The sequence below is a fragment of the Salmo salar genome, chromosome ssa10, assembly GCF_905237065.1.
Source record: "Salmo salar chromosome ssa10, Ssal_v3.1, whole genome shotgun sequence".
Classification (NCBI taxonomy): domain Eukaryota; kingdom Metazoa; phylum Chordata; class Actinopteri; order Salmoniformes; family Salmonidae; genus Salmo; species Salmo salar.
The window spans coordinates 27,404,644-27,429,379 of NC_059451.1; the positions used below are offsets into that span (position 1 = coordinate 27,404,644).

General features: G+C 43.3%; 1 protein-coding gene across 5 annotated transcripts; it reads right to left on the bottom strand.

The window, feature by feature from the left end:
- Positions 1-1,028: 1,028 nt before the first annotated feature.
- eps15 (epidermal growth factor receptor pathway substrate 15) lies at positions 1,029-24,715 on the bottom strand. 5 transcript variants are annotated; one of them, XM_014216650.2, is made up of 25 exons: positions 24,497-24,715; positions 21,819-21,860; positions 21,232-21,321; positions 21,062-21,109; positions 20,860-20,955; positions 20,670-20,732; positions 20,312-20,437; positions 20,022-20,081; positions 19,585-19,797; positions 19,351-19,496; positions 18,899-19,061; positions 18,077-18,159; positions 14,874-14,946; positions 10,361-10,522; positions 10,002-10,190; positions 9,426-9,746; positions 9,249-9,317; positions 8,940-9,123; positions 8,653-8,697; positions 8,185-8,558; positions 7,806-7,878; positions 7,621-7,691; positions 7,187-7,334; positions 6,768-6,955; positions 1,029-3,829 (listed from the first exon to the last, which is right to left on the bottom strand). In XM_014216650.2, exons 1-25 carry the CDS (start codon positions 24,521-24,523, stop codon positions 3,683-3,685), a joined length of 3,201 nt encoding a protein of 1,066 aa, XP_014072125.1. In that variant the 5' UTR covers positions 24,524-24,715; the 3' UTR covers positions 1,029-3,682. The 5 variants fall into 5 exon arrangements, with proteins under 5 accessions (XP_014072125.1, XP_014072123.1, XP_014072124.1 ...); XM_014216648.2 differs by having other exon boundaries at positions 7,806-7,875; positions 9,993-10,190; XM_014216649.2 differs by having other exon boundaries at positions 1,029-3,826; positions 9,993-10,190.
- Positions 24,716-24,736: the final 21 nt, after the last annotated feature.

The following is a 24,736-nucleotide window of genomic DNA, read 5'->3' on the forward strand; positions in this document are numbered from 1 at the left end:
CACAAGACAGTTCACAGAATTGTCCATTTAAAGAAATGTAGCCAATTTTATTCCTTACTACATTTAGCTAACAGATAGTTAATCCAGGGATTCTTACCTTTGCCACGATTCGGCAATCTCGTCCAGATCATCATGTAATTTGTAGTTCTTTATGATAGCCACATTAGCATTACATTTTGGGGGGGGGTAAATACAGGTGACTATATTGATAAGTCAACTTGTCCTAGAGAGATTCACACAGTTATCAAAACGTCATGCCAGGGTAAACCTACATGAAACACAGCCCTTAATTTACATGTTTCTAAAATCCCCTATGGAAAAATTGAATGGTGGAAAAACGATTGGAACCATTTCCCTGTTTGACTGTTAGGTTTAGTGTATTATGACTCCTACTGTGGTATTCTAGAGAGCAATAATGTATTTTTGTAGGCACTACCTCCACTATAGTTCGTTGGACAAAGCCTATGGGGAAATTTAGTTTTTGGATAAACAACGAAAATAAGGTCTGTGGTAAACACCAGTTTAGGAGATCTTATATGTTTTGTTCTATGGTAATCTTCATCGGCCAGTCACTTTTTGTGAATTTTGAAGCATTTATGAAATACATTTAAAGATCTACTGTCCTGTAGGTCTTTGATTCAACCCTAATCTAGCGCACCTGATTCTAATAATTAGCTGGTTGATAAACTGAATCAGGTTAGTTACAACTGGAGTTGGAGCAAAAACCTACAGGAGGGTAGCCCCTTGGATCAGGGTTGGGGAACCCCAAGTCAGACTGGTTGCCTCCAAACAATGTAGACCTACCAATGTTCCAGCTTGTTGCTGCCTTAGGTCTGGGATTTCCAAGACTACTGCTAGTCTACAAAAACCAATTGGAAGTCAACTATGGCGTTGCTTTGGCATTTAGCCATTATAAAATGCATGAAAGCTTTCACATGTATTATTAAAAACAATATATTGGTAATACGCTTGTCAGTTTTGAATGACATCATCCATCCTCACACAAAAAAAAGCATTTAACAGTCCGGTGTCGTTCGAGAGGTTTATATTTATTCTGTTTTCAATTAAAATGTTGCACATACCATATTCTGACCATAACTCCCAATACTGACATGTTTAAAATTAACTAAAATAGGCCTACAATTAGCCCGTTTTTAAAAGCCTATACATAGACGGCCTAGAAAGAAAAGTGGTTTGTAATTTGAAAATAGAGAAGTCTATACAAATGATCAATAGTATTTGATAGCCTTTAAATACTAAATGAGGGTATAAAAGAAACCGCTGTCTCACAGGAGAATGGACAACTCCATTGTATTTACAAACAGAAACATGTATTGAATGAAAAACACTAGAAAGTCAGATCTGACCACAAAGCTCATTTACAGAATGCTCTCTACTGCTGAACTTAAACAACCTGGATGAAAAGCAGGATAAGTTGTGCATGGGTCAGAAAATAGTCAGCCCATATCACTCGAGCGCCTTGCCCTTCCCTTGTCAACAGTGTACTTTCACAGTATAGCCCTCTTGATTAGTGACATAGCCTCATTTCGTCTGAAAAACAAATAACCAAACAAAAAATTTTAATGGTATGCTTTGAGATGTTAACATGCCTTAATTTAATTTCACCCCCAATTCAGCCTCTCCTTGCCAACACAACAGGGCTTTGTAAGTAAAACCCAAGTGATTGAAGTTCACAGACAGAAGAAAAAACAGCCTTTGTACAAAAAGGCAAAAGGATACTTTCCTCAGTCAGTTAAGACTTTGAAATGCAGTCAAACACTGTGGAATCACCTCAGTGAAACACAAAACATTTTTTTTATTAAAAAAGATGCTTAGCTTTACAACACTAACATGAGCAGCGACAGCCATTTGCTTTACAATGGAACCCCCTACTGACGGCTGTATTCAACTAAAGCTAGACGTGTTGAATATGCAGTGTATATAAAACAAGGGAGAATTTTCCAGTGGGGCCAGGAGTATGTCTGAGCAAGAGTATAGGAAAAACTCCTTTATCCAGAATACATGACTAAACTATTGCATCACTAAAGAGGTGAGACAAGGTGTCATATGTTGTAGATTATTGTGACATTTGGAATCAGAATACAGAAGATGGCAAAACCAGCTATTCTAGTAGGAAGTACTTTCACACGTATTACACACAGCCTGTATCCAAGTTTCTAGTTAACAATTCAATCAAATGTCTTTCAACTTAAAATACATTTCAAATATCTTCCTGTACAACCAACCTACTTTCCAAAATCTTGACATCTGATATTTAACACATTACTTCATGAACCACAAAATAAAATAGTTTAGTCATGTTCTTCGTCTTTTGACTGGATTGGTGGGTAGTGTTGAGAGGGGTAGATTATATATCAAGATCATTAAAAGTGGCCTACATTTGGGGCTACATGTAGAGGTTTGGACATAAGTGGTTTTACTGGTTTAGTTATTTTTAGCACCTGTACAACCATGTGAGTCTTGTTCACTGCCTGGTGTTTGGCACATACATATTAATAAAGGGCACTTTGAAGAAAGTTGAGTAAAAAGGTTAACAACCTGTAGTAAGTAGTGTTATTAGAACTATACGCACAAATTCAATCACGTTAACTGTAGTCGAAGTAGTAAGACCACAATTGCCTAATGCACGGAGTCATTCACACAGTGTTAATCTGAAGACTGATGTCCTCTTTGCCCTTTCAACCCTCTGGATCATTTGACTTCTGCTACTCTACTCATAAAACGGCTAATTCATTTAATTTGGTAGAACTTGACGTAAGGGCATATGTCAGGTCATCTAAGAACATTGTTTTTTAAACAAGCAGGACCTCACCCCAGCCACAAAATCCAATTCACTCTGTACTGTAGATGTCTGGTGTATAGCCAGATGAATGACAGAGATTGACATTAAGGTCTGAAAAGGCACCCATTGGGCAAGTCAGGAGTATTTTCTGGTTTGCACAAAGATTATGATCAAAATGTAAAGTAGCATTTTTCACCTACACACGTGAGGGACCAGACTACTGGAATTCTTTGCATTAGGGTTGTCATCAATGGGGCAACCACAGAGCAGTCAACTTGCACAACTGCTCAGGTCACTTGCCCCAGGCAACCCTTGATCACATATGGATTCCAATTTGACATTGGTTTACACCCAGATGAATTAGATGAGCATTACTCTTTTCCTATCTTGTTAGAGTTAATCATATAAAGTCAATATCTTTTTTAAAGTGCTCAATACCATCTGGTCTGGAGCAGGCAAGAGCAATGCAGACGGGGACTGAACTTTTGCAGTCGGTTATTAGCGATGTGGTCTGTGTAGTTGAAATGAGGGGACATTACAGCTACACATACAATCTCCATGTCTATATATTGTACCAGGAGGGCTACTGAAGTCTAACAGCCAATCATCTCTATACTCACAACTCAGCCAAACACCAAAAATAACAAACATGAGGATTTGTTGTTACATAGACAAACTCTGAAAACGCCAATTGTGAGTGAAACAAAAGACAGTTGGTGGAATTGTGGAGGTTGGTGGGTGGGTAGGAGCGAGGAGCAAATACTCAAATCTCTTCCATGGGACCGAATAGTAGGCCCTTTAGTTCAGTTTTCCCACCACTCACTCCTTTCTTCCTTCCTTCCTTTGGTGCATGCTGGGTCACAAGGGGTGACCAGTCTTTCAGGAGAACTCTGACTTGCTCAGAGCAATGGCCAGCTCTAGATCCTCTTGTTCCTGTTGTGCCTGTCTGGCCAAGCGCACCTTCTCCTCCCGCTCACTCTCCCTCTTCGCCCACTCAATCATGTCCTCCTCGGTAGGGTACTGCTGCTACACACCACATAGAAACACACAAAAACACACGCATAGACACAGCACAGCCCCATCAGAACACCTCAGAGATCCAGAAAATACATACTACTCCCCCCCCCAAAGACATCCACTGAACTTAACATCCCCCATCTTGGACACAAATTTTCCCAGGACACAGCATGTCTGTAATTCTCTGTATTAAAAACAGCCATGTCTCTCTGAAGCAACAGCATACTGATCACCTTGGTCATGGTAAGCTGTTCCATTCTATACATTACAATCTAGCTTTTTGTTTGTTCCAATAGCGAACAGTTGCAATTTCTCACAATGTTTAAAATCAAAATGACAAATTTATTACCCCCCACCCCAGTCATGTGAGAGAATTTACAAGTCTGTTTCAAACAACAACACAGACATCATGCACATAAGACAGTGGGATGGCAAACCTGGTTAGTGTTTAGTGAGTACATACGCATGCTTCTTATTATATGCAGTATCTCTGCAGTGTCCCATCTATATCAATGTGAATGCAAATGAATACAGTATTGTACTGCAATATGCCGACTATTGGCTCAGAGATTGCGACATGCGTATTTCTATGTCCTAAAGTACACGTGAATGATACCAAAAGGAGAGATGTGGTAGATGGACAAAGAGAAAGCAGTAGTTCTATATAGAGTTCTGCAGATTGTGACCTTGCCAAAGGTTAATAGTCAGACCTGAGAGACTATTAATACTGACTATTTATACTGTTTTGACAAGATTATTACTTTCCCTCTAGATAATGAGCATGTGAGTCTTGTTCACTGCCTGGTGTTTGGCACATACATATTAATAAAGGGCACTTTGAAGAGAGTTGAGCAAAAAGGTTAACAACCTGTAGTAAGTAGTGTCATTAGAACTATACGCACAAATTCAATCACGCTAACTGTAGTCGAAGTAGTCTGACCACCACCATTGCCTAATGCACGGAGTCATTCACACAGTGTTAATCTGAAGACGGATGTCCTCTTTGCCCTTTCAACCCTCTGGATCATTTGACTTCTGCTACTCTACTCATAAAATGGCTACTCAATTTAACAAACATCCATACATGCTTATAAGAGGCCAGTAAAACTAGGTTAGTGAATTCAGAGCAAACCGATTGTTCTTTTTTTACAGCTCAAGTCATAATTGAATCCAGGATTTGATTACACCAGAATTGACGCATCATATTAGAACATAAAACGGACCAAATGTTACGGACGTAACTCTGCTTTCTTAGCTAGTACCACTTCCCCCCCTTTTCGGCTCATAAACTTGCTCCAACTCGGGACCTCTGCTTTGCCAACACATGTGACTGCTCTCCTTGACAAGGTACCAGTTGGATGGCTCAATTCACAACATTTCGAGTTAGCTGTGGAGAGCGCTTACGGTACGTTCTTAACTCCGTCACACAAACAGCAGCAATCTGTGGGAACAACCTGGTGAATATGGATACACATGGAGCCCAGAGATGGAACCCTTCAGACCTTTTATTGAGCTTATTCGACTGAGGAACAGAAGAGTAAAAACTCAGGAGAGCAGAAGTATCCTCCACAGTGCAGTCAGTGCTAATGGGTGGTATTAGTGGTAATAGCAGGACAAATGGTAGGATGCAGGATGAGGAATGATTCCAGTCAGAGTGAGAGGGTGATGAGGAGCTGTGGAGGGTCATTGGGAACCAGCCAATCAGACACAAGGACACAGTGTGTACAGGGCGCAGGAGGTCATGCAGGGTGGAGGCAGTCAGAGGGAAGAGAAGGAGCTCGAGCAAGCCTTTCATCCTTTCTGGGGTTGTGCTAAATAAATAAATCAATCAATCAATCACAAGAGTCAAAGCAAGCAGCCTTTCCATCCACAGCCAACCAGGGGCTCATGAGGGATATGCAGAATATGTGTGTGCTTTTAGTCCAGTTAGTGGTGACTAATGTCACTCAGTGAAGATTATTGATTTGAAATATATTAGAATGTTTATTAATATACACAGTGGACAAAATATTAGGAATACTGAGTTGCACCCCCCTTTGCCCTCAGAACAGCCTCAATTTGTCGGGGCATGGACTCTACAAGGTGTCGAAAGCGTTCCACAGGGATGCTGGCCCATGTTGATTCCAATGCTTCCCACAGTTGTGTCAAGTTGGCTGGATGTCCTTTAAGTGGTGGACCATTCTTGATACACACAGGAAACTGTTGAGCATGAAAACCAGCAGCATTGCAGTTCTTGACACACTCAAACCGGTGCGCCTGGCACCTACTACCATACTCCGTTCAAAGGCACGTCAATATTTGTCTAGCCCATTCACAATCCATGTCTCAAGGCTTAAAAATCCATCATTAATCTGTCTCCTCCCCTTCATCTACACTAATTGAAGTGGATTTAACAAGATCCATTAATAAGGGATCATAGCTTTCACCTGGATTCACATGGTCAGTCTGTCATGGAAAGAGCCGGTTTTCCTAATGTTTTGTACACTCAGTGTATATCTACATCTACACTATTAAATGAGTAAAGTTAAGCAGTGCAAGTTAATCAAGGGAACATCAATTATTAAAAGGCTAAACTCCAGTTCAACTTAGAAATAAACAGAAATGTAACTACAGATATAAAACTTTACATAAAGAAACATATCAATAATAAAATAACTATGGAATACATAAAGGTAGAAGGAATATTTAAAAAAAATGGACACAAAATTATAGAGATGACCTCTTTAGCGAAACAAAGGAATGCGTTTAAAATAATCAAAAGTCTATATACACACAGAGTTCCTTAAGGCCTTAAAATGCTCCTCTGATAGTTAAGGTTGAGAGTTTGGCTATGGATAGAGGTGAGGCTGAGAGTGCCGTTTGCTGGATGTGGCTTGTGAGCGAGGAAACAGAGGAGGGCGACCTAGTCGCTGTCAGGAGGGGGAGAGGGGGCAGGGGAGGTGCTCACTTTGTCAAAGCTGGCAAATCGGTCAGGGTCCCGTGTGGGCTGGCGGGGTGAGGATGGGGCGAAAGGGTCCTGGGCAGTGTCCTTGGCAGGTTGGGAGAAAGGGGGATCTCCTGAGCCCTGGGGCAGAAATGGTCCCCTTCTGTGGAAAGAGTCCGATGACTCTGATCTGGAGATGGAGGATCTCTTACCTGCATTCACACACACACACACACACACACACACACACACACACCTCAGTAAGGAATGAGGTGCCCAGGGAAGAACTCCTAACAAGGACTATAAAAACACACTAGGTACTAAATCTCCATGTTTTAAATACGAATGCCATTCTGCTACTAGTAATTAGCAGCAGAAAAGCACTGACAAACAGCATGAAGGAAAATTAGCTTTCCAGAGTTAGGAGCAGCAGGAGAACTGACCTGGGGGTGGAGGGGGAGGTCTGGTGGGCGTTCCCGTCTTGGGGGGCAAAGCTGGCGGAACGTCGGGGCTGCTGGGCTGGCTGTCCTCCTTAAACAGGTTCTTGTTGTTGGACGAGTTCGATGAGGCGAAGGGGTCAGAACTGTTCGACTGGCAAACAACCAGAGAGGTCCAGAAGAGCATGACTGACAACTCTCTTATGTTTACATCAACAACACCTTCCTCCTTAACACATTCCCCTCAATTATTCATGCTGTTAACAGGTAGTCCTCTCCAGACATGCTCACACCCACAGATATCAAACTACTCCTTATCTAAAAAAAGGACAGAGGTTAAATGGAAGTCCCTGTTAATAGCTAGTGCTCCCTAGTCCTCCTCACATCGCAGCATGATGATACACAACAGGGACAACTACAGAACCCAATCAGGATTTCACCTTGGCCAGGGCGCTGAAGTCTGCAAATCCAAGTCCAAATGACTCATTGCCAAAGACGGCAGCAAATGGATCTGAAGGACACACAGTGTAGATATTACTCAGCACAAAGAGTTTAGCCAAACAGGGTACTACCATCTGCACTACCACCCACTGCCCAGAGGGAAGCTCCATCCCTGGAGTCTTACCTGGGTCAGAGCCAGTATTTACTGCAGTGCCTCCAGGTGCAAAAGGGTCATTAGCTGCTGCAGTGAGATCCTTCTGGGAGAAAAACACATACAATGTCAGTTTTATGACTCAAATCCTATAAAACCGTGCCAACCTAGCTAGAATAATTAAGGACAGGAGTAAGTGCACAGTCAATTTTCATAACCATGCACAGACAGTCTTTCTGGGAGCATAATTAACACAACGTGTTGGTGCAGGGGGAGGGATTGGGGTAAACTGGGTAGCTGTCTGAGTGAATGTTCCTAAGGCATATGGACAGTTCAGCACTGTGGCACCCATAGAATTAGGAATTAGAATACTATCGGAATTTAATAGGATCTCTATGGTGGCACCACTCACAGTGGGGAGCTCAGAGCCTGGCTGGGAGCAGCTGAAGGGATCTGGGCCTGCTGTGCCCTGCGAGCCAAACAGGTCTGGCTCTGCCAGGGAGTCCATTTTGGATCCAAACTGAGCCGCATCCACATTGTTGACCTTGGCACTAAATGGGTCCCTGGCTGCCTTGTTTTGGGGTTTGGAACTGAAGGGGTCCAGTCCTGCAGCATTGTTGAGCGGAGCTGCAAACAGACTGGGCTCTGCTAGGCTGGCACTGCCACTGAAGGGGTCAGCGAGGGTGAAGGAGTCAGCAGAAGGGAAGGGGGCAGCCAAAGACTGCTTGAAGAAGGAGTCGGCAGCAAAGGGGTCTGTGCCCTTAAACGGGTCTCCACCAAACGGACCTGTTGATGAAGAACAGCTATGTTATAGGTTAACATTCAAAATATAGGCTAATATGACAATATCTGATTTGGTGAGTTAATAAGACTCACTCACAGGAAACATCTGCCTTTCCAAACGGATCATCTTTAAATGGATCATCTGCACAGAGAGACGGAAGGAAATACAATAATCAGTTGGGATTTCATTAAATACATAGGCTTCCCTGTGGCTCAGTTGGTAGAGCATGGTGTTTGCAACGCCAGGGTTTTGTGTTCGATTCCCACGGGGGGCCAGTACAAAGAAAAAATGTATGTATGAAATGAAATGTATGCATTCACTACTGTAAGTCGCTCTGGTCAAGTTCGAAATTGTACCATTTGTGAGGTGGAGGGGGAACTCACGGTCAATGAAGGGGTCTGACTGGAAGAAGTCCATGCCAGGGAGCGGAGGGGGGCTGGTCGTTGGGGACATGGTAGGCTGAGCAGGGAGTGTAGGGGGAGTGGTCTGTGGAGGCAGGGCAGGTGGGGTAGCCTGCGGAGGCTCAGTTGACTCTGGTCTCCTCTCTGGCTCTGGGGATTCCACCTGCTGAGAAGATACAGGTTATCAGTACAGTCCAGTGGTCAGGGAAGAATCCAATGGCTAAAGATTATGTGACCATATTGTTCATTGGGAGTCCTAGCTTAAAACGACTCCTCTTCCTGTTCTTCTACCTCTGCTACAACTTCAGAAGTAGGACTTCTCTGCTCCTGAAGAGTGAAAGCAACAGGACTAATGTGCTCCTAAAGAAAGAGAAGGAAAAACAAATTTCAGACACCATGATGCCATGACAGAACACATACAGACTTATGAACAAATTATAAATGACATTTCAGAGTATGATATATTGCCTTGACAGGGTTGTCCTGTGGTACTGGCCAGGTAGTGGAAGACAGGCTGTTATAGAGGTCTTCGAAGGCATCAGACTTAGGCACCGGTTCCTCTGGGGTCTTAGGCCTGTCCTCTTTCACTACTTCTATCGGTTCAGCCGGCCCCATCTGTGGCTGGATGGCTGGAGGCTCCACTCTCAGCTCCTCTGCCTGGTCCTCTAGGTGCTGCTCATCCGCTGAGCCATTCACCAGCACAGGATCCTCCTCTAGGGCCTTCTTCCAGCTGAGCTGGGATGTGACTGTCCTCTCCTCCAACTGTAGATCACTCAGCTTTTGCTCCACCTGCCCCCAGTATATACAGAGGTAAAGAGCAGAAGAATAGAAGGGAGAGAAAGGGTGAGTTAGTGAATTGCTCTCTCTCTACCTGATATTCTCTTGTACATTTTCCTATGTCAGGAATAGACAGTGAAATCTGAATTTACACCCATCACTATAAAAATCGTTGATTTTGCTCTGTCCCACCACCATTAAATCTTTGCACCATGCCACCACTGTGGTAGTAATGACGGTAAGTCTGAGTAGACTCACCTGAGAGACCTGAGAGAAGGAGCCTCGGACAGACTCCTGCAAGGGGGTGAGCTGCTCCCGCGCTGCCTGCACCTTCTCCTCCAACTGCTGTGTCTCCTCCTGCAGCCGCAGCAGCTCCTCTCTGGCCTGCACCAGCTGCTCCTCGTACTCCTCTATCCTCTGCTCCTGCTCCGCGTGCTCCACCTCCAGTGACGAGATCTCACACACACACACACACACACACAATGAGAAGGGGAAAAAAAGAAGAGTTAAAACAAAATAGAGGACAAGCGGACCAACAGATACACTTGCTATTGACTGGTTCCTCTCTGAAGGTGTTCCAGGTGCTGTGTGAGGTTGTGGTTGGTTGATAGGTCATGTAGTCTCACCAGCTGGTTCTCATGGCTGCACTGCTGGCGGATGTGACCAAGCTGCTCCTCCAGAGTGGTCTTCTGCTGGTCCAGCTCTTCCAGAGCATCCTGGACCTCCTGGCGCTGAGACTGCAGCCGCTGCAGCACCCCACCCTCCTTCTGCACCTCATTTTGCAAGTCCTGAGGGGGGGGGAGAGGCATAACAGTCACATAACAGCCAGAGAAAGAGAAAAATAATTGATAAAAGGAGCAGAGGTGGATAGGAATAGAGACTAACTGAACAGTCTGCAGAGAGGATGAGTCAGAGTCGAACCATTATGACTGACAGCCTTAGCGAGGTGCTCCAACCAAATCAATGCGAGTTCACCCAAAGTGGCATCACACTTTGACTTAGTGTTAATGCCTACATGAGGTTTCTTGGGTAAGTGTATGTAGAAGGGTGTGGTTGGTGGTATAAAACTGTAATCAGCCGCTCCTCAGCCCAGGCTCAGAGGGATGAACGTCTTTGTCTGTTTCCTCTAGGGAGCTTCTGCACTCTAAGCTATGTCTGTTTAAAGTAGCCAGGGAGTCGCAGCCCAAAATAGAAGCCATTTATCAGACCAACGTCAGCACAGGGGCAAAGCACTCCTGCCCACATCTCCTAATCATTTTGAAGGGACTGCTACACGTGCCAAGGATTCAAGGCTAGCCTACTAACATGCAAATAGTTATTTTATCCCTCTTTGTTCAGAATAATTAATTCATTCATTCATTCATTACTCAGAAAGTACTAAACATGTATTGTAGAGAGAATAATCCATGATCACTGAGGAAATATTTTTTGGGCCTTACATTTTACTGTACAATCTAATCTTAGTTACTCATATAGCTCTTGAGAAACCAGCTAGTTTCCCCCATCATGAATATATGGATGCTGGCTAATTGGCAGTGACTGGTCATTGCTGAGCAGAACCCTGGGGTGAGAAAACAGTGCTGTCTGTCTAATGGCAGGCTTTCACACCGCTGGCTAACACCTACAGTACCAAAGAAAAAGCAGTCTTTCACAAATACACAGCAAAAAATAATTCATCTTGAATGGAAGGTAATATAGCCTATAGAGTTCTATGTTTGATCACTTGGGATGAAAGTGTGGTAATGTACACCTTTCTCTAGGTGTTTAAAAATGTTCATGAAGTCAGGACCTGAGAGGAAATAATTAAACCTGACATTCATACATTCAGTAATGATCAAATAGAGACAAGGTGATAGTCACACACAGGCTTATGGTTTACAGGTGATACACCTCTGCTATGGCACTGGCTCATTCCAGAAAACTTGATGTTTTCCTAAAAATGCATTTGTTTGCATAAAATAAGATTGGCAACCCCAGATGACAGAATATGAAAGTATAATAATATACTTCCTCTAAATAGGTTATATCAATAAATCAATTCATATCCTTGATAATAACATGGAGGTAATTGTAAAAAAAATAATTAAAAAAAAAATAATCAAAAATAAAATATCGCTAGCTAGGTTTCCAACCAATTGGCGGCAGATTTTCATGCAATTATTCTCAAATCCACATAAAGAAAATATGCAAATTCTCTCAGCAGTGGTGTGTTTCCCACAAACGGCCTCGCTGTGGATAAAAATCAGTGCGTGATGACGTAGTGTACACTTTTCTCTTAAATTTTTTATGTACCCAATAAAATTCTAAAGTTCAACGTGTTTCCATCACATTTTCAACTCTACCGATAGTTGTCATAAAAACTGTTGCGTTAAATAGCAAATGTGCTGTCATGATGTTGGCCTGTGGGTAAGGTTTATGACCCCCCCCCCATAAATACCTTTCTCCCTTCCCCTCTCTTTCTGACCCTACTGAAGGACTGTTGAATAGCCTTTGTTAAATATAGAGAGTCTGGGAACATCAAACAAATGGGGAAAAGCAACCATATTTTGGTAATAAAACCAGTTGGAAATATGCTTTGGAACATAATGAGTATGGATGTCAGTTCGGTTGTCATCTGAGACATTATGACTGATGACAGGACTACATAAACCGTACCTGGGAAAGTATACACCCTCTAGTTATCAGAGTCACATGGAATTGTTATGCAATTGAAATGTTTGATATTGAAATTGTTTGTTAGGAGATTAAATGTAATTTTAGCTTCCAATTGAGAGAATTGGGTTTTCATAAGGAAAGTGCCCTGCTTTATCAGTGGCCCGCCCCTGTGAAGAGACAGGGGTTATAAACGATGACACACCCTTCTCCCCTTGCTACTATATAAAAGATAATGACACAATGTAACCGAGTTCCACTATGTGAGGTCTGCAGCCTCTGCGTTACAAGGACACACATGTCAAGTACAGAACTAAGCCAACCTTGGCGTGAGCTTTGGTTGTGAATGGTATGAACTTTGAACTTATTCACTACAGAAGTGATACTTCCTAGCCGTTGAGTTAGCAGCGGCCGCTGTAGACGTGGGCTAGGAAAGGACGGACGACGGATTCAGTCTACCACAGACGAAGATACCACCACGTATCCAATTTACCACCAGAGACATTCTTCCGAGGACCGGAAGATCTGTTGGCCAAGTCGGCCAGCATCTACGACCAATCTACCGAAGCGCAGCTCAGAGTAAATATTTATTGCATTTTCATTTTCCAAATGGGCGGTAATTTAGAATGCATAAGATTCTGTATTTACGATAGCATAGCTGCTGTTTCTTTGTTCCTAAGTCTTCCCGCTCTTTCATTCAAGCCCAACCCCCTTTCTGTGTTTAACAAGCCGCCATGTCGGCTCCGTCCACCAGGGACGTTTTCTGTATGACATAATTTGTATTCTGTGTATATGTAATTCTGTGTGATTAGTTAGGTATTTAGTAAATAAATAATTAAACCCAATTTTGTATTGCCGATTCAACTTGTTAGCCAGGGTTCGTGAAGATAACCAAGAATTTACAACTTTCATTATGAGACTGAAAATATGACGATTAATATTGACTGCTATCGATGTAAAATAATACTAAGTTAAGAGTTTATTCGGAAGATAACGGCTCTATAAACACTCTTCCGTGGTGTCCCGACTTTCTGGTTAATTACATTTACATGATTAGCTTAATCAGGTAATATTAATTACAGAGAAAGGATTTGATAGAAAAGCATGTCATATCACTTAATCCGGCATAGCCAAAGACACGACAGTGCCTACTCTGGTTTTAGCACATGCCAACATCTCGCAGATACAGTGCGGGTAGGCTAGTCTAAATGAGATTATGGTTGAGAGCGAGAATATTTTTTATTTGTCCAACGGCAGTAAAGCGTCAATCATGTCACCAGAATTAGACCCTCAATAGTTATTGTGAAGGTGCATCAAGATCGTACACTTTCACCACCCTGTGAAGTTCATCATAAACGATTTCATCTGTATCCTAATAAACTACATGGTTTCCTGAGTCGTGATGGTTATCAATATTTGCGCATTAAGGCGGTTAAACAACAAAAAGAGATCCCACTGTCTAGCGTATTTAGTTGTCGGCATTTGGAATGTTCACCGACATTTTATTTTTACATCAGGCCCATTACTTCTATTTTTTATCCAACATGTACTTTACTGAAGTATAAAATGTTGGATGGAAACCTGGTTACTGAAGCAGGAACTATACAGCTTGAGGCTACATCACATCAGTTCAGTTTGTGCCATCAATCTCAACATCAATGCGGTGCACTATACAGTGGACAAAATATTATGAACGCCTTCCTAATATTTTGCAATAAAAAACAGCCTCAATTCATTGGGGCATGGACTCTACAAGGTGTTGAAAGCATTCCACAGGGATGCTGGCCCATGTTGACTCAAACGCTTCCCACAATTGTGTCAAGTTGGCTGGATGTCCTTTGGGTGGTGGACCATTCTTGATACACACGGGAAACTGTTAAGAGTGAAAAACCCAGCAGCGTTGCAGTTCTTGACACATTCAAACCGGTGCGCCTGGCACCTACTACCATACTCCGTTCAAAGACACTTAAATATTTTGTCTTGCCCATTCACCCTCTGAATGGCACACATACACAATCCATGTCTCAATTGTCGCAAGGCTTACAAACCATTCTTTAACCCGTCTCCTCCCCCTTCATCTATACTGACTGAAGTGGATTTAACAAGTGACATCAATAAGGGATCGTAGCGTTCACCTGAATTCACCTGGTCAGTCGGTCATAGAGTAGGTGTTCCTAATGTTTTGTACACTCAGTGTAGACGTGTGCATCATAGAACTACTGGAGGCGGCTCTGACTCATACTCAGACGCACACAGACAGACAGAGGGGAGTATGTTCTCTTCTGCTCAGCCACAGCCTAACAGAACCAAGCAGACTACCGCTAACACATTCAACAAAAGCAGCTAAACAGTAGAATGTTACAGCTTTGTAACATTTGACAACAACAAAAAACGAATTCAGACAATACAGTCATCAACTGGATGAAAATAAACAATCTAAGGGTAGTGAGAGAGCTGAGGGGCATGTAGGCAGCAAGTTTACTGTACCTGGACTTCACTGGTCCTTTCTCTGACGCGCTCCTCCTTTTCATTAATGTCCTGTTCTACAGAGCTCTTCTCCCTGTAAGACCAGCACAGAAGACATGACTTTTTAATCACCGTGGAGACCGAGGGCACCCCCAGCCAGGCTACCACCCCACCACTAGATGACAGCTCCTCTCCCTGCACCACCATCCTGATCCTACTGTAGCAGACCACACTGACCGACCAACACCGGTAGCATCAGCCTTGAGCGAGAGAGGGTCTGTGTGTGTGTGTGTGTGTTCTGGCAGATGGGAGAGCAGGAGGGAGAGAGAGGGGCAGGACTGTGTGCAGATGGCTGCCTGGAGGAAGTCTCAGTGATTCAGCAGAGAGAGGGAGCGATGAATATCGTTCCTTTCCCTGTCAGTTCATCTTCCCACCTACCCCTCCCATCCCTTTCCTGCACGGTCAGATGACAAGGTAAAAAGGGAGGGAGCAGAGGATGTGATGAGTGGGAAAATGTGCAGAATAGGCAGGGCCTCTTCGGTTATCTGCTCTCCCTACCAAGTCCAAATCCTTAATCTACTGACAATAACAAAGCCATTAATTTAGCAAGGTAGAACACTAAAATGCCAAAAGGCATAACTGTGCAACAGAATAGATGTTACTACAGTTTATATTAATCAAATCAATAATATAAATGTTTTGCTCAACATGAAGACTGTTGAAACAAAAAGGCAGCCAGACAAACAGCCACACATGTCGAGAGAGAGAGTGTAGAACCAGTTGAGAGAATCTGAAGTGAGGTAGGCGACGTATGAGTCAGGAGTACTAACTAAACTGACTGTATATTGCGATGCCCTGGCTGGCAACCATCCAGAAACAACATGTGTAGACAACATCCCACACACCTCTTCCAATGCCAGACAAAAATAAGAAAATGCTGGTTTCAGACAGTCAGTCTAAATCTATGACACCCTCACCCAGTAATGCTCTCAGGCTCAGCTGAAAAACACAGCTTCATCCAATGCCCCTCCATAGGGCAGTGGGCACCGCATGAATTCCTTTCCTCAAGGACAGCAGCACCTTCGAGGACACTTACAGCAATCTTGAAAATATGAATCATCTTTGCAGTTTATGGTCCACTATTCTGAAATGCTAAAATCCTAATTTTCCTCATCTTTCCTAAACTTGAAACTTACAGCTGATATACAGTAGGTCCTATGATTAAGTGTAGTCTGGCCCAGGGGTGTGAAGGTGAACGGAAAGGCTGGAGCAACGAACCGCCCTTGCTGTCTCTGCCTGGCCGGTTCCCCTCTCTCCACTGGGATTCTTTGCCTCTAACCCTATTACAGGGGCTGAGTCACTGGCTTACTGGTGCTCGTCCATGCCGTCCCTGGGATGGGTGCGTCACTTGAGTGGGTTGAGTCACTGACATGGTCTTCCTGTCTGGGTTGGCGCCCCCCCCTTGGTTGTGCCGTGGCGGAGATCTTTGTGGGCTATACTCGGCCTTGTCTCGGGATGGTAAGTTGGTGGTTGGAGATATCCCTCTAGTGGTGTGGGGGCTGTGCTTTGGCAAAGTGGGTGGGGTTATATCCTGCCTGTTTGGCCCTGTCCGGGGGTTTCATCGGATGGGGCCACAGTGTCTCCTGACCCCTCCTGTCTCAGCCTCCAGTATTTATGCTGCAGTAGTTTGTGTCGGGGGGCTAGGGTCAGTCTGTCACATCTGGAGTACTTCTCTTGTCTAATCCGGTGTCCTGTGTGAATTTAAATATGCTCTCTCTAATTCTCTCTTTCTCTCGGAGGGCCTGAGCCTTAGGACCATGCCTCAGGACTACCTGGCATGATGACTCCTTGCTGTCCCCAGTCCACCTGGCCGTGCCGCTGCTCCAGTTCCAACTGTTCTGCCTGCGGCTATGGAACCCTAACCTGTTCACCGGACGTGCTACCTGTCCCAGACCTGCTGTCTCAGACCTGCTGGAACCCTGACCTGTTCACCGGACGTGCTACCTGTCCCAGACCTGCTGTTTTCAACTCTCTAGAGACAGCAGGAGCGGTAGAGATACTCTCAAAGATCGGCAATGAAAAAGCCAACTGACACTTACATTTACATTTTAGTCATTTAGCAGGCACTCTTATCCAGAGCGACTTACAGTAGTGAATGCATACATTTCATGCATTTTTTTGTACTGGCCCCCCGTGGGAATCGAACCCACAACCCTGGCGTTGCAAACACCATGCTCTACCAACTGAGCCACAGGGAAGGCCACTTACTCTTGTGTTGCTGACTTGTTGCACCCTCGACAACTACTATGATTATTATTTGACCATGCTGGTCATTTATGAACATTTGAACATCTTGGCCATGTGCTGTTATAATCTCCACCCGGCACAGCCAGAAGAGGACTGGCCACCCCTCATAGCCTGGTTCCTCTCTAGGTTTTGGCCTTTCTAGGGAGTTTTTCCTAGCCACCGTGCTTCTACACCTGCATTGCTTGCTGTTTGGGGTTTTAGGCTGGGTTTCTGTACAGCACTTTGAGATATCAGCTGATGTAAGAAGGGCTATATAAATACATTTGATATGATTTGATATTCATATACTTATGCAGACTACTACTATCCTCAATCTTTGCTTACCAGAAAAGGTAAGTAACAACGACAAACTATAAAGAGATCCATTTTAATTCCCCCATATCTAGCTGCTGTTATGTCTGCAGTGGGGAAGCTATGGAATTTGTTAGGTGAGAAAATATTGGATGTTGAGAAAGTGCAGACAAACAGAGGAAGGGGGAAAAGCCTATCCCAGTATTAAGGAGCTGCCTTAACAACAACCCCCCCCCCCCCCGCACCTTCCCCTTCAGCAGGTGTTTCTCCCTCATCACACACAAAGAGAGAGACAGAACCTCTGGAGACCCTGCTTGAAAGCTCCCTTCCGCCCTCATGTTATGAGTCCCTGGACAGCTGGTCAGTCTACCAGCTCTCCTCCAGCTGCTCTTTCTGCAGACAACAAACATACCTTAGCGGAGAACTTGTCTCTTTTCTCAAAATTCCCCTTATAACATGCAACTATACCATGTATTCCCTGAAATATTCCAATGTGAGACAGAGCAAGGCCCAGTTCCTTGGCTGCTGTAGCAACCTTAACAGGGGAAGTTACATGCTCCAACAAACTCCTGTAAAAACAAAGCTGGAGCTAACCCATCCCTCAAATACAACTGCTTGCCACTCACTTTTGTAGATCTACAATCTCATTGCTGAGCGAGTCCAGTTCCTTGATGGCAGAAAAGTCTGCTGCAAGATTTGCTGCATTGCTCTGTTGGGGAGAGATCATTGAAAGCAGAAAACAATGTTTACATTCACATCAGTGTAGCTTTAGTGACCAGACATACACTACAACATATACACAATGTCTAAACATTAACTCAATGGAATGGCAAACACGATGTGGAATAATATGAGCCTCCAGCTAAAGTGCCAACTAATCAATCTCACCAGTTAAATCAAACCCATTTTGCTAAAGAAATCACAAAATGACCCATACAAGATAAACTGAATGGGGGAGAACACCGAAAGCACATCTACATGCAAACAAACAGTAGAGGGCACTAAAAGGACTAACAGTTGAACTAGGAGGAAAGCAAAGGAAATATTATGAGGTAGGTACATGTGACACTGCCAGGGGCTAACCGGAAACACCGTGAAGCCAACACTCAGGAGAGTCCCCAGTTAGAGGGAGATCCCACCTTGTGTACAATGCATGAGTCATGAGGAAGAACGCAAAGAGACAGCATACACAGACAGGGTCAGAGACACAGCAGCAAGCTAGAACACAAAAACCCACACCACAGGAGAAGGGAAGGAAAGGTTTAGTAAAACATCAGGAAATAGACATTACCAAATCCGCATCACAATTAAGTAGCCTATTCATCAAAATAGTTCGACATACTTCATAGAGAAAAATACACTGGATAAAAATAAGATATTCACAGTTTATGATTATTGGCTGTCTAAGACTTGGTTGCAACGTGCAGGACGACAGAGAGGAGTCTTACCTGCTTGGCTGCAACGCTCAGTCTGTCTGAGGGAGGGATCATTTCAGGACAGAGGTTCTGGGGTGGGTCCACACCCGTGGTCAGTTTCTGGTTAATTAGATGCAGCGCTAGTGCAAACTGTTCCCTGGTAAGCTTCCCTATGTCCCCAATGTCACAGAGCTCCCTGTGGAACACAGATGACCACGTTACACAATAGAAAGATCCATTTACCCCTCCAGGAATGGGCATAACATTGACAAACTATAGGCAGGTGTCACAGACCCATATTAAGCCTAGTTCTGCTCAATAGAAAATCTTAATTGAAACAGCTTTTTAGTCCAAGAATTTACTCGAGGTCCAGAAACCAGCCCTGTATGACCAATGTCCAGATTGAATTAGTAAATGCAAGTGCAGGCACCGCATATTATCTAAGTCGCCTGAATTAAGACTAAACATGTCCTGATATGTCTTACCAGATGCGTGCTAGTGTGGCGGAGGGCAAGCCAGTCTTTAGGAAGATATCTCGGACTTCAGGCCCAGACACCAGACCATCCATGTCAAGATCGGTCTTTGCAAAAACCTCATCATACTTGGCTTTGTCTGGAGGAGATACAGCCCACTGAAAAGAGACAGAGGGGACAGGATTGTTAGAGATGGGGGTAAGTCTTTCAGCCTCACTTTCATACTAGGATGAATAGGATACTCACTGTGACTGGGGTCGCTGCTGGTTTGGAGGGCAGGGTTTTGGACCCGGAATGGGAGGAGCGTCTCTCTTTGATGGAGGGGGGCGAGGGTAAAAGGGGCATCACAGGGGGTACAGAGACAGGGAGCTTTTTCCTCTTGGAGGGTGGCACAAGGGTAGCAGGCAGAGACATGGGTACGGGCTCCCCCTCCAGAGCTCTGTAGACCAGGTACATGACCTAATGAAGGAGAACATATAGGCACGCATAAATATACGATTCACAAATATAAATCTGCCTTTCATGTCTGTTTCAATGTAAGATCAGGGGAGTCCAATGTTGACAAACTACTTATTCTATTCAGGAAGCACAGCCCCACACTAAATCTTACAAAATAGTCCACATTTCATCTTTGAACATAATAAATGTTTATATTAGACTTGAATGATTAATCTATTTCTTACCACAGCAAACTCATCTCGGTCGAGCATACCATCTCTGTCTAGGTCACTCAGTTCCCATACCTGCAACATTATTTATGGGGGAGTTCACTACATCCAGCAATACGTTAACAAAATTCATCAAGTCAGTCAAATAGACCAGTCGTAAAAAAGACCATGCAAGTCAAGTTTGGAAAAGCAACAAAAATGTTTAACACAAGACTACCCCCCAGTGGGCACACATGCATTTACTCTGTGTTGGTCACCAAAACTCATTCATTAGGAGCCCTGTAGATTCTGTATGTTAGGCTTACCCTTCCCAGTACGTCCACTGGAAGTTTGGAGTTGAGCAACACTGGTTTGACCTTCTCCCCAGAGAGCATTCCACCAACAGGGGAGAGGCTTTCGAATATGGCATCAAATTTCAGCTTCTCTTCCGTCTGAAAAGTCACACAGAGGCACGGTACAGGTGCTTGACTCAAGCACAATTTCCACTTTAGATAAAAGTAATTGATTGATTTTGCAAGGTTCGGAACCCCCCTGAAATGGCTTTGAAAAACTGATTTGAATAAGAGGTAAATGTTCAAAAAGAAATGTGTCATCCACATGTGGTTTGTAACTGCTTTCATTATTAGGGACCAGGACAAAATTACAAGATTACATTCCCCTCACCTTGACCACCCATGGGCCGTCAACGGACACTCCACCAGGTAGAAGTGGGCTGCTTGTGTCATGCTGAGACAAAAAAAAAAAATTAGCATCAAAGGTGCTGTTTTTTTTGTCGTAGTATAGCTCACTGCTATTAAATCAAACGTCTGTTTCTTGAATAGAGACTGTGGGTTTCAGTAATGATTGTACTCACAAACTTTGGGGGAGGAACTGCCAAATTGAGACTCTTGAGTGCCACCTCCAGTCCATTTTGAGCACAGGCCACCAACCGGAGAGCAATGAAGAATTGCTGATGGGTGCAGAGACAAGAAGTGTATTCTGGCTGTCTTACTACAAGGAATCTTTGAATACGTCCAACACGACATTGTAAATCTACAAAGTAACAGCTGGCCTACCTGATCGTTAAGGCACCCCTTACGTTCAGAATCTGCCAAATCCCAGATCTAAGAAGACATTTTAAATCACTTAAATTACAACAGTCATGTAGGGATTCCCGCAAACAACCATACTGGGTAAGTTCCATAGCTTGGTGTCTGGCCATCAGCTGTGTCATCTAGTATCTTACCTTGCCCAGGACGAGGTCTGCCAGGCCTGATCTCTTCAGGAACAAGGCTGCATCAGCAGCTGCCACCAGTCCACTACCAGACGGGTCAACCTACACCACAGACAAAACAAGTCAACACTAGAAAGAATTAGCCAGTAAAAGCACCAGATCTCTAGCTAATTTGTGCTGACTTTGCAATAACATTTTATTGAGTATTTAATAGACAGGTATGCTTAAGTATAGGCTAATACTTTGATGGGAGTCCTTAATAGATCACATTTTCCCATTGCAGTGTCTAACAATTTCACTTAGCCCTCTTTGAGCCTCTGCAATGACAGGGTTAGCAAAGAGTTATCATTAATTCATAAAGAAGCCTCATCTTGCACAGAGTAGATCACAGAGTGGAGAAAAGCCTGGAGACATGTTCAGTGCAGCTCTGCAGTCGCTGGCTAATGCGGCACAGCATTTCCCATTCTATCTGGTGCTCTCTCATCTGAACAGCCCTCATCCAGATGAGAGATTCTCTGTTACTCAGCTTATAAACCAAGGTACTACTGCTTTAGTACATCCTGGTAATTCGCCCATGGACTCACAAAAAGACACCTTACCTGTCGATAGTATTTGTCATAGAGAGGATTTCCACTTGAGAGCTGTGGAGATAGACATAAAATGCTCCTTGAGAAACATTTTATGATCATAAAAAGGTCCAGACAACACCCTTCAAGCAAGCCAATCATAAGATTACATGTCAATCAATCATTTGTCCAACATCAACCAAACTGCAAAAGCAAAGCAGCATAGGACTTTGAGTAGAAAAATATAATTCATTAAATAAAGCAAGGCCTACATATCAACGTGTAAGCACTAGCTAGTTAAATAACCAAACCACCGTTTAGAACACAGTACACTCACAGTAGACCCATTAGATGAGATCTACAAGTGGTTGTTTGACTTCTGGCCAAGCCTGTATTACATTGCCCTGGCAGCTGCCAAAAAGCAAGGCTAATAAATAACAGATAGGAATAGGCCTATTTCTACAGGAAATCAATGTTTCCTCTGAGTATTTTGCATCATGTTCATCTTAATAGTTAATCAGTGTGTCTCAAGTTCCTCTACCAAGACAGGGTTCCAATTACATTTTGGCTAATACATCCATAGGCTGGCAATGTGTACTTCAGTACTGTGTGTGTGCAGCGCTTGAAATCAAGTGGTTAGAAAAGTGGAATGCCTAGTCCAAGCAACAGGCTAAACTAAGTTATTATCCAGGTAGTCTGACAGAGATAAAATCTACTTTTCAAGAGACCTAGTCCAACCAAGACAGCAGCAGCAGGGGAATTTTTTTCTCCAGATGTAACAACTTAGACATCATAAAGAAATTATAGACGTAAACACACATACGAACATCATAGATAATCAATCGTACCACCACATCAAATCCTAATGATAATCACATTCCTTAGTAGCATGAGTCAACCAACCTTCTGAACTCCTCCAAAGAAACAAATAGCCTGCACTACCACATTTTACACAATGAATAAGACAAATAGGGTCTAGCCTACATATGAAATCAGATCAGGAGAAGACCGTCATCTGCCAATGATCATATGAAATAGACGAGCACTATTCCACCTTGTTTAAAGTTATCATGCAAATGGCGCCTCAAGTAATGCAATAAAGGAATGGGTATTTTCTGATTTCCGAAGAAGAAAACCATGAGATGGACTTCCTGACATTCACTTCCTGTGGCTCCTTATGGTACATTCACAATGGGAGTGTTTGACCAGTGAGAGCTTTCTCTGTGAACAGACTAAATATTGGATGTGCTCTTCTCCTTTGCACTTTCACAAAAATATTAATATTCAAGGGACGGCTAAGTAATAAATGTAACATTTTAACAACTGCAACCTTACAGTACTATAGACAAGTCAGACGATTCCAAAAGGCTATATAAAACATATAGATCTAGCTTACTCATTGAAAAGCTTATAATGACATTGCATGTTATTTCTATAATACATTCATAATCTGACCATTATTCACTATATCTTTCCCAGACCCCCAGACACCATTTTCTAATGGAAACAATTGTGTGCCTGGAACTGTTGACTGCCTAAACACAGAGTCTTTGTGTGACTAATTGCATAGCAGTGAATACTCTTCACAAAACTGCAGATGATACTAGCTATACTATGCTGTTTGCAGTATTTTCTTGTCCAATCCCTACTCCCCCCGCACAGCACAGCCCTGCTGCCAAGAAATTGCACCAACTGTAGTTACCAACCCCAGTCTTTTGCCTTGGTATAACTCAGCCTAGGTAAAGAACATGTCACTCCATTGAGGGATGGTAATATCCCATAACATAATACAAAGATATGAATCAGTGCATACTAACTTCGCTAGCTAGTTAATGACATGTAGCTAACGCAATCATTATGCAGTCAAAATATGTAGATACCTACGTTTTAGTAGTTATGAGAAAAACAATATCACCATAGTCAGGATGTCAGCTAAACTAGCTAGCTTAGCCAGTAGAACACTGCTGGCAAATAATTTCCACTATCAACTTAAATTAACCAGAAAACCAATGCTAATATCAATGTGATTAATAAAACATAGCGGTCGTCTGCAACATAGTTGGCTACTTCCTCTTCTCGCTAACGATAGCAAGCTACCTAGTTAAAGTTAGTTTGTATTGGCAGTTTAATATATGATTAAAACTGTCATATCGGACAGCTGACTTGATATCCTCTACCTAATACGTTACAATAATAACGTTAGTTTACAAAGGGAGTAAAGTGGATTGAAGCTAGTTAACGTTAACTAGCTAGCTTTGCTAAGCGGCTCACACAGCATGAGTGCAAACTGGTAGTTAGCTTGCTAACATTACTCTTCCAAATAAATGTTGACAGTCGAACAAATAGGAACTTATTGAGAGCTCCTTTATTTCAAGATGCAAAGTTAGCTAGGCAATGTAGTGACCAGTGAGTACAATCAAAAGAAACAAACTATGCAAAAGTTCTAGCTAGCTACTGTAGCTGTCCGACGTTTCCAAAATTGACACAACAGGCAGCTAGTGTTAGCCTAGCTAGCAACGCCCTTACGCAGTCCCCAAAGGCGTTAGGCAGAAACTTTACCCAGTCATATCTTGGGTTGAGGAAAACTTCAAAGAGTTCAAGACCGCGAGGCACAGCAGTTCAAATCCACTTACAGCCCTTAAATCCTTTTGCCCAATAAGGACAAGGCACCTACATACTAATCACCATTTGTTTTGAAATAAAATACTTACCTGAGTCAGGGAGAGACTGGCAGCCATAATGTTTCTGTTCCCACTACTTCATTCTGCGTAGCGATAGATTAGAGGAAGCTTTAAAAACGAGGCACTGGAATTTCTGTACTGGAAGGGGGTCATTCAATCAGCTACGTCAGATGGCGCTGTGCCCGCGACTGTCTGCAGCAGTGCGCTGGTGTGAATGTGAACGAATTTTATGCCAGTGTAATAATGAATGGCTGTTTGCAACGCTGCAAA

Excerpts from the sequence above, each read along its gene's own strand:
- eps15 (XM_014216647.2), bottom strand. The coding sequence starts at position 24,523 with ATGGCTGCCAGTCTCTCCCTGACTCAG. Across the intron at positions 19,497-19,584 it reads CAGCAGCGACCCCAGTCACA|TGGGCTGTATCTCCTCCAGA; the intron begins GTGAGTATCCTA and ends GTCTCTTTTCAG. Across the intron at positions 19,062-19,350 it reads GCCACACTAGCACGCATCTG|GGAGCTCTGTGACATTGGGG; the intron begins GTAAGACATATC and ends TGTGTTCCACAG.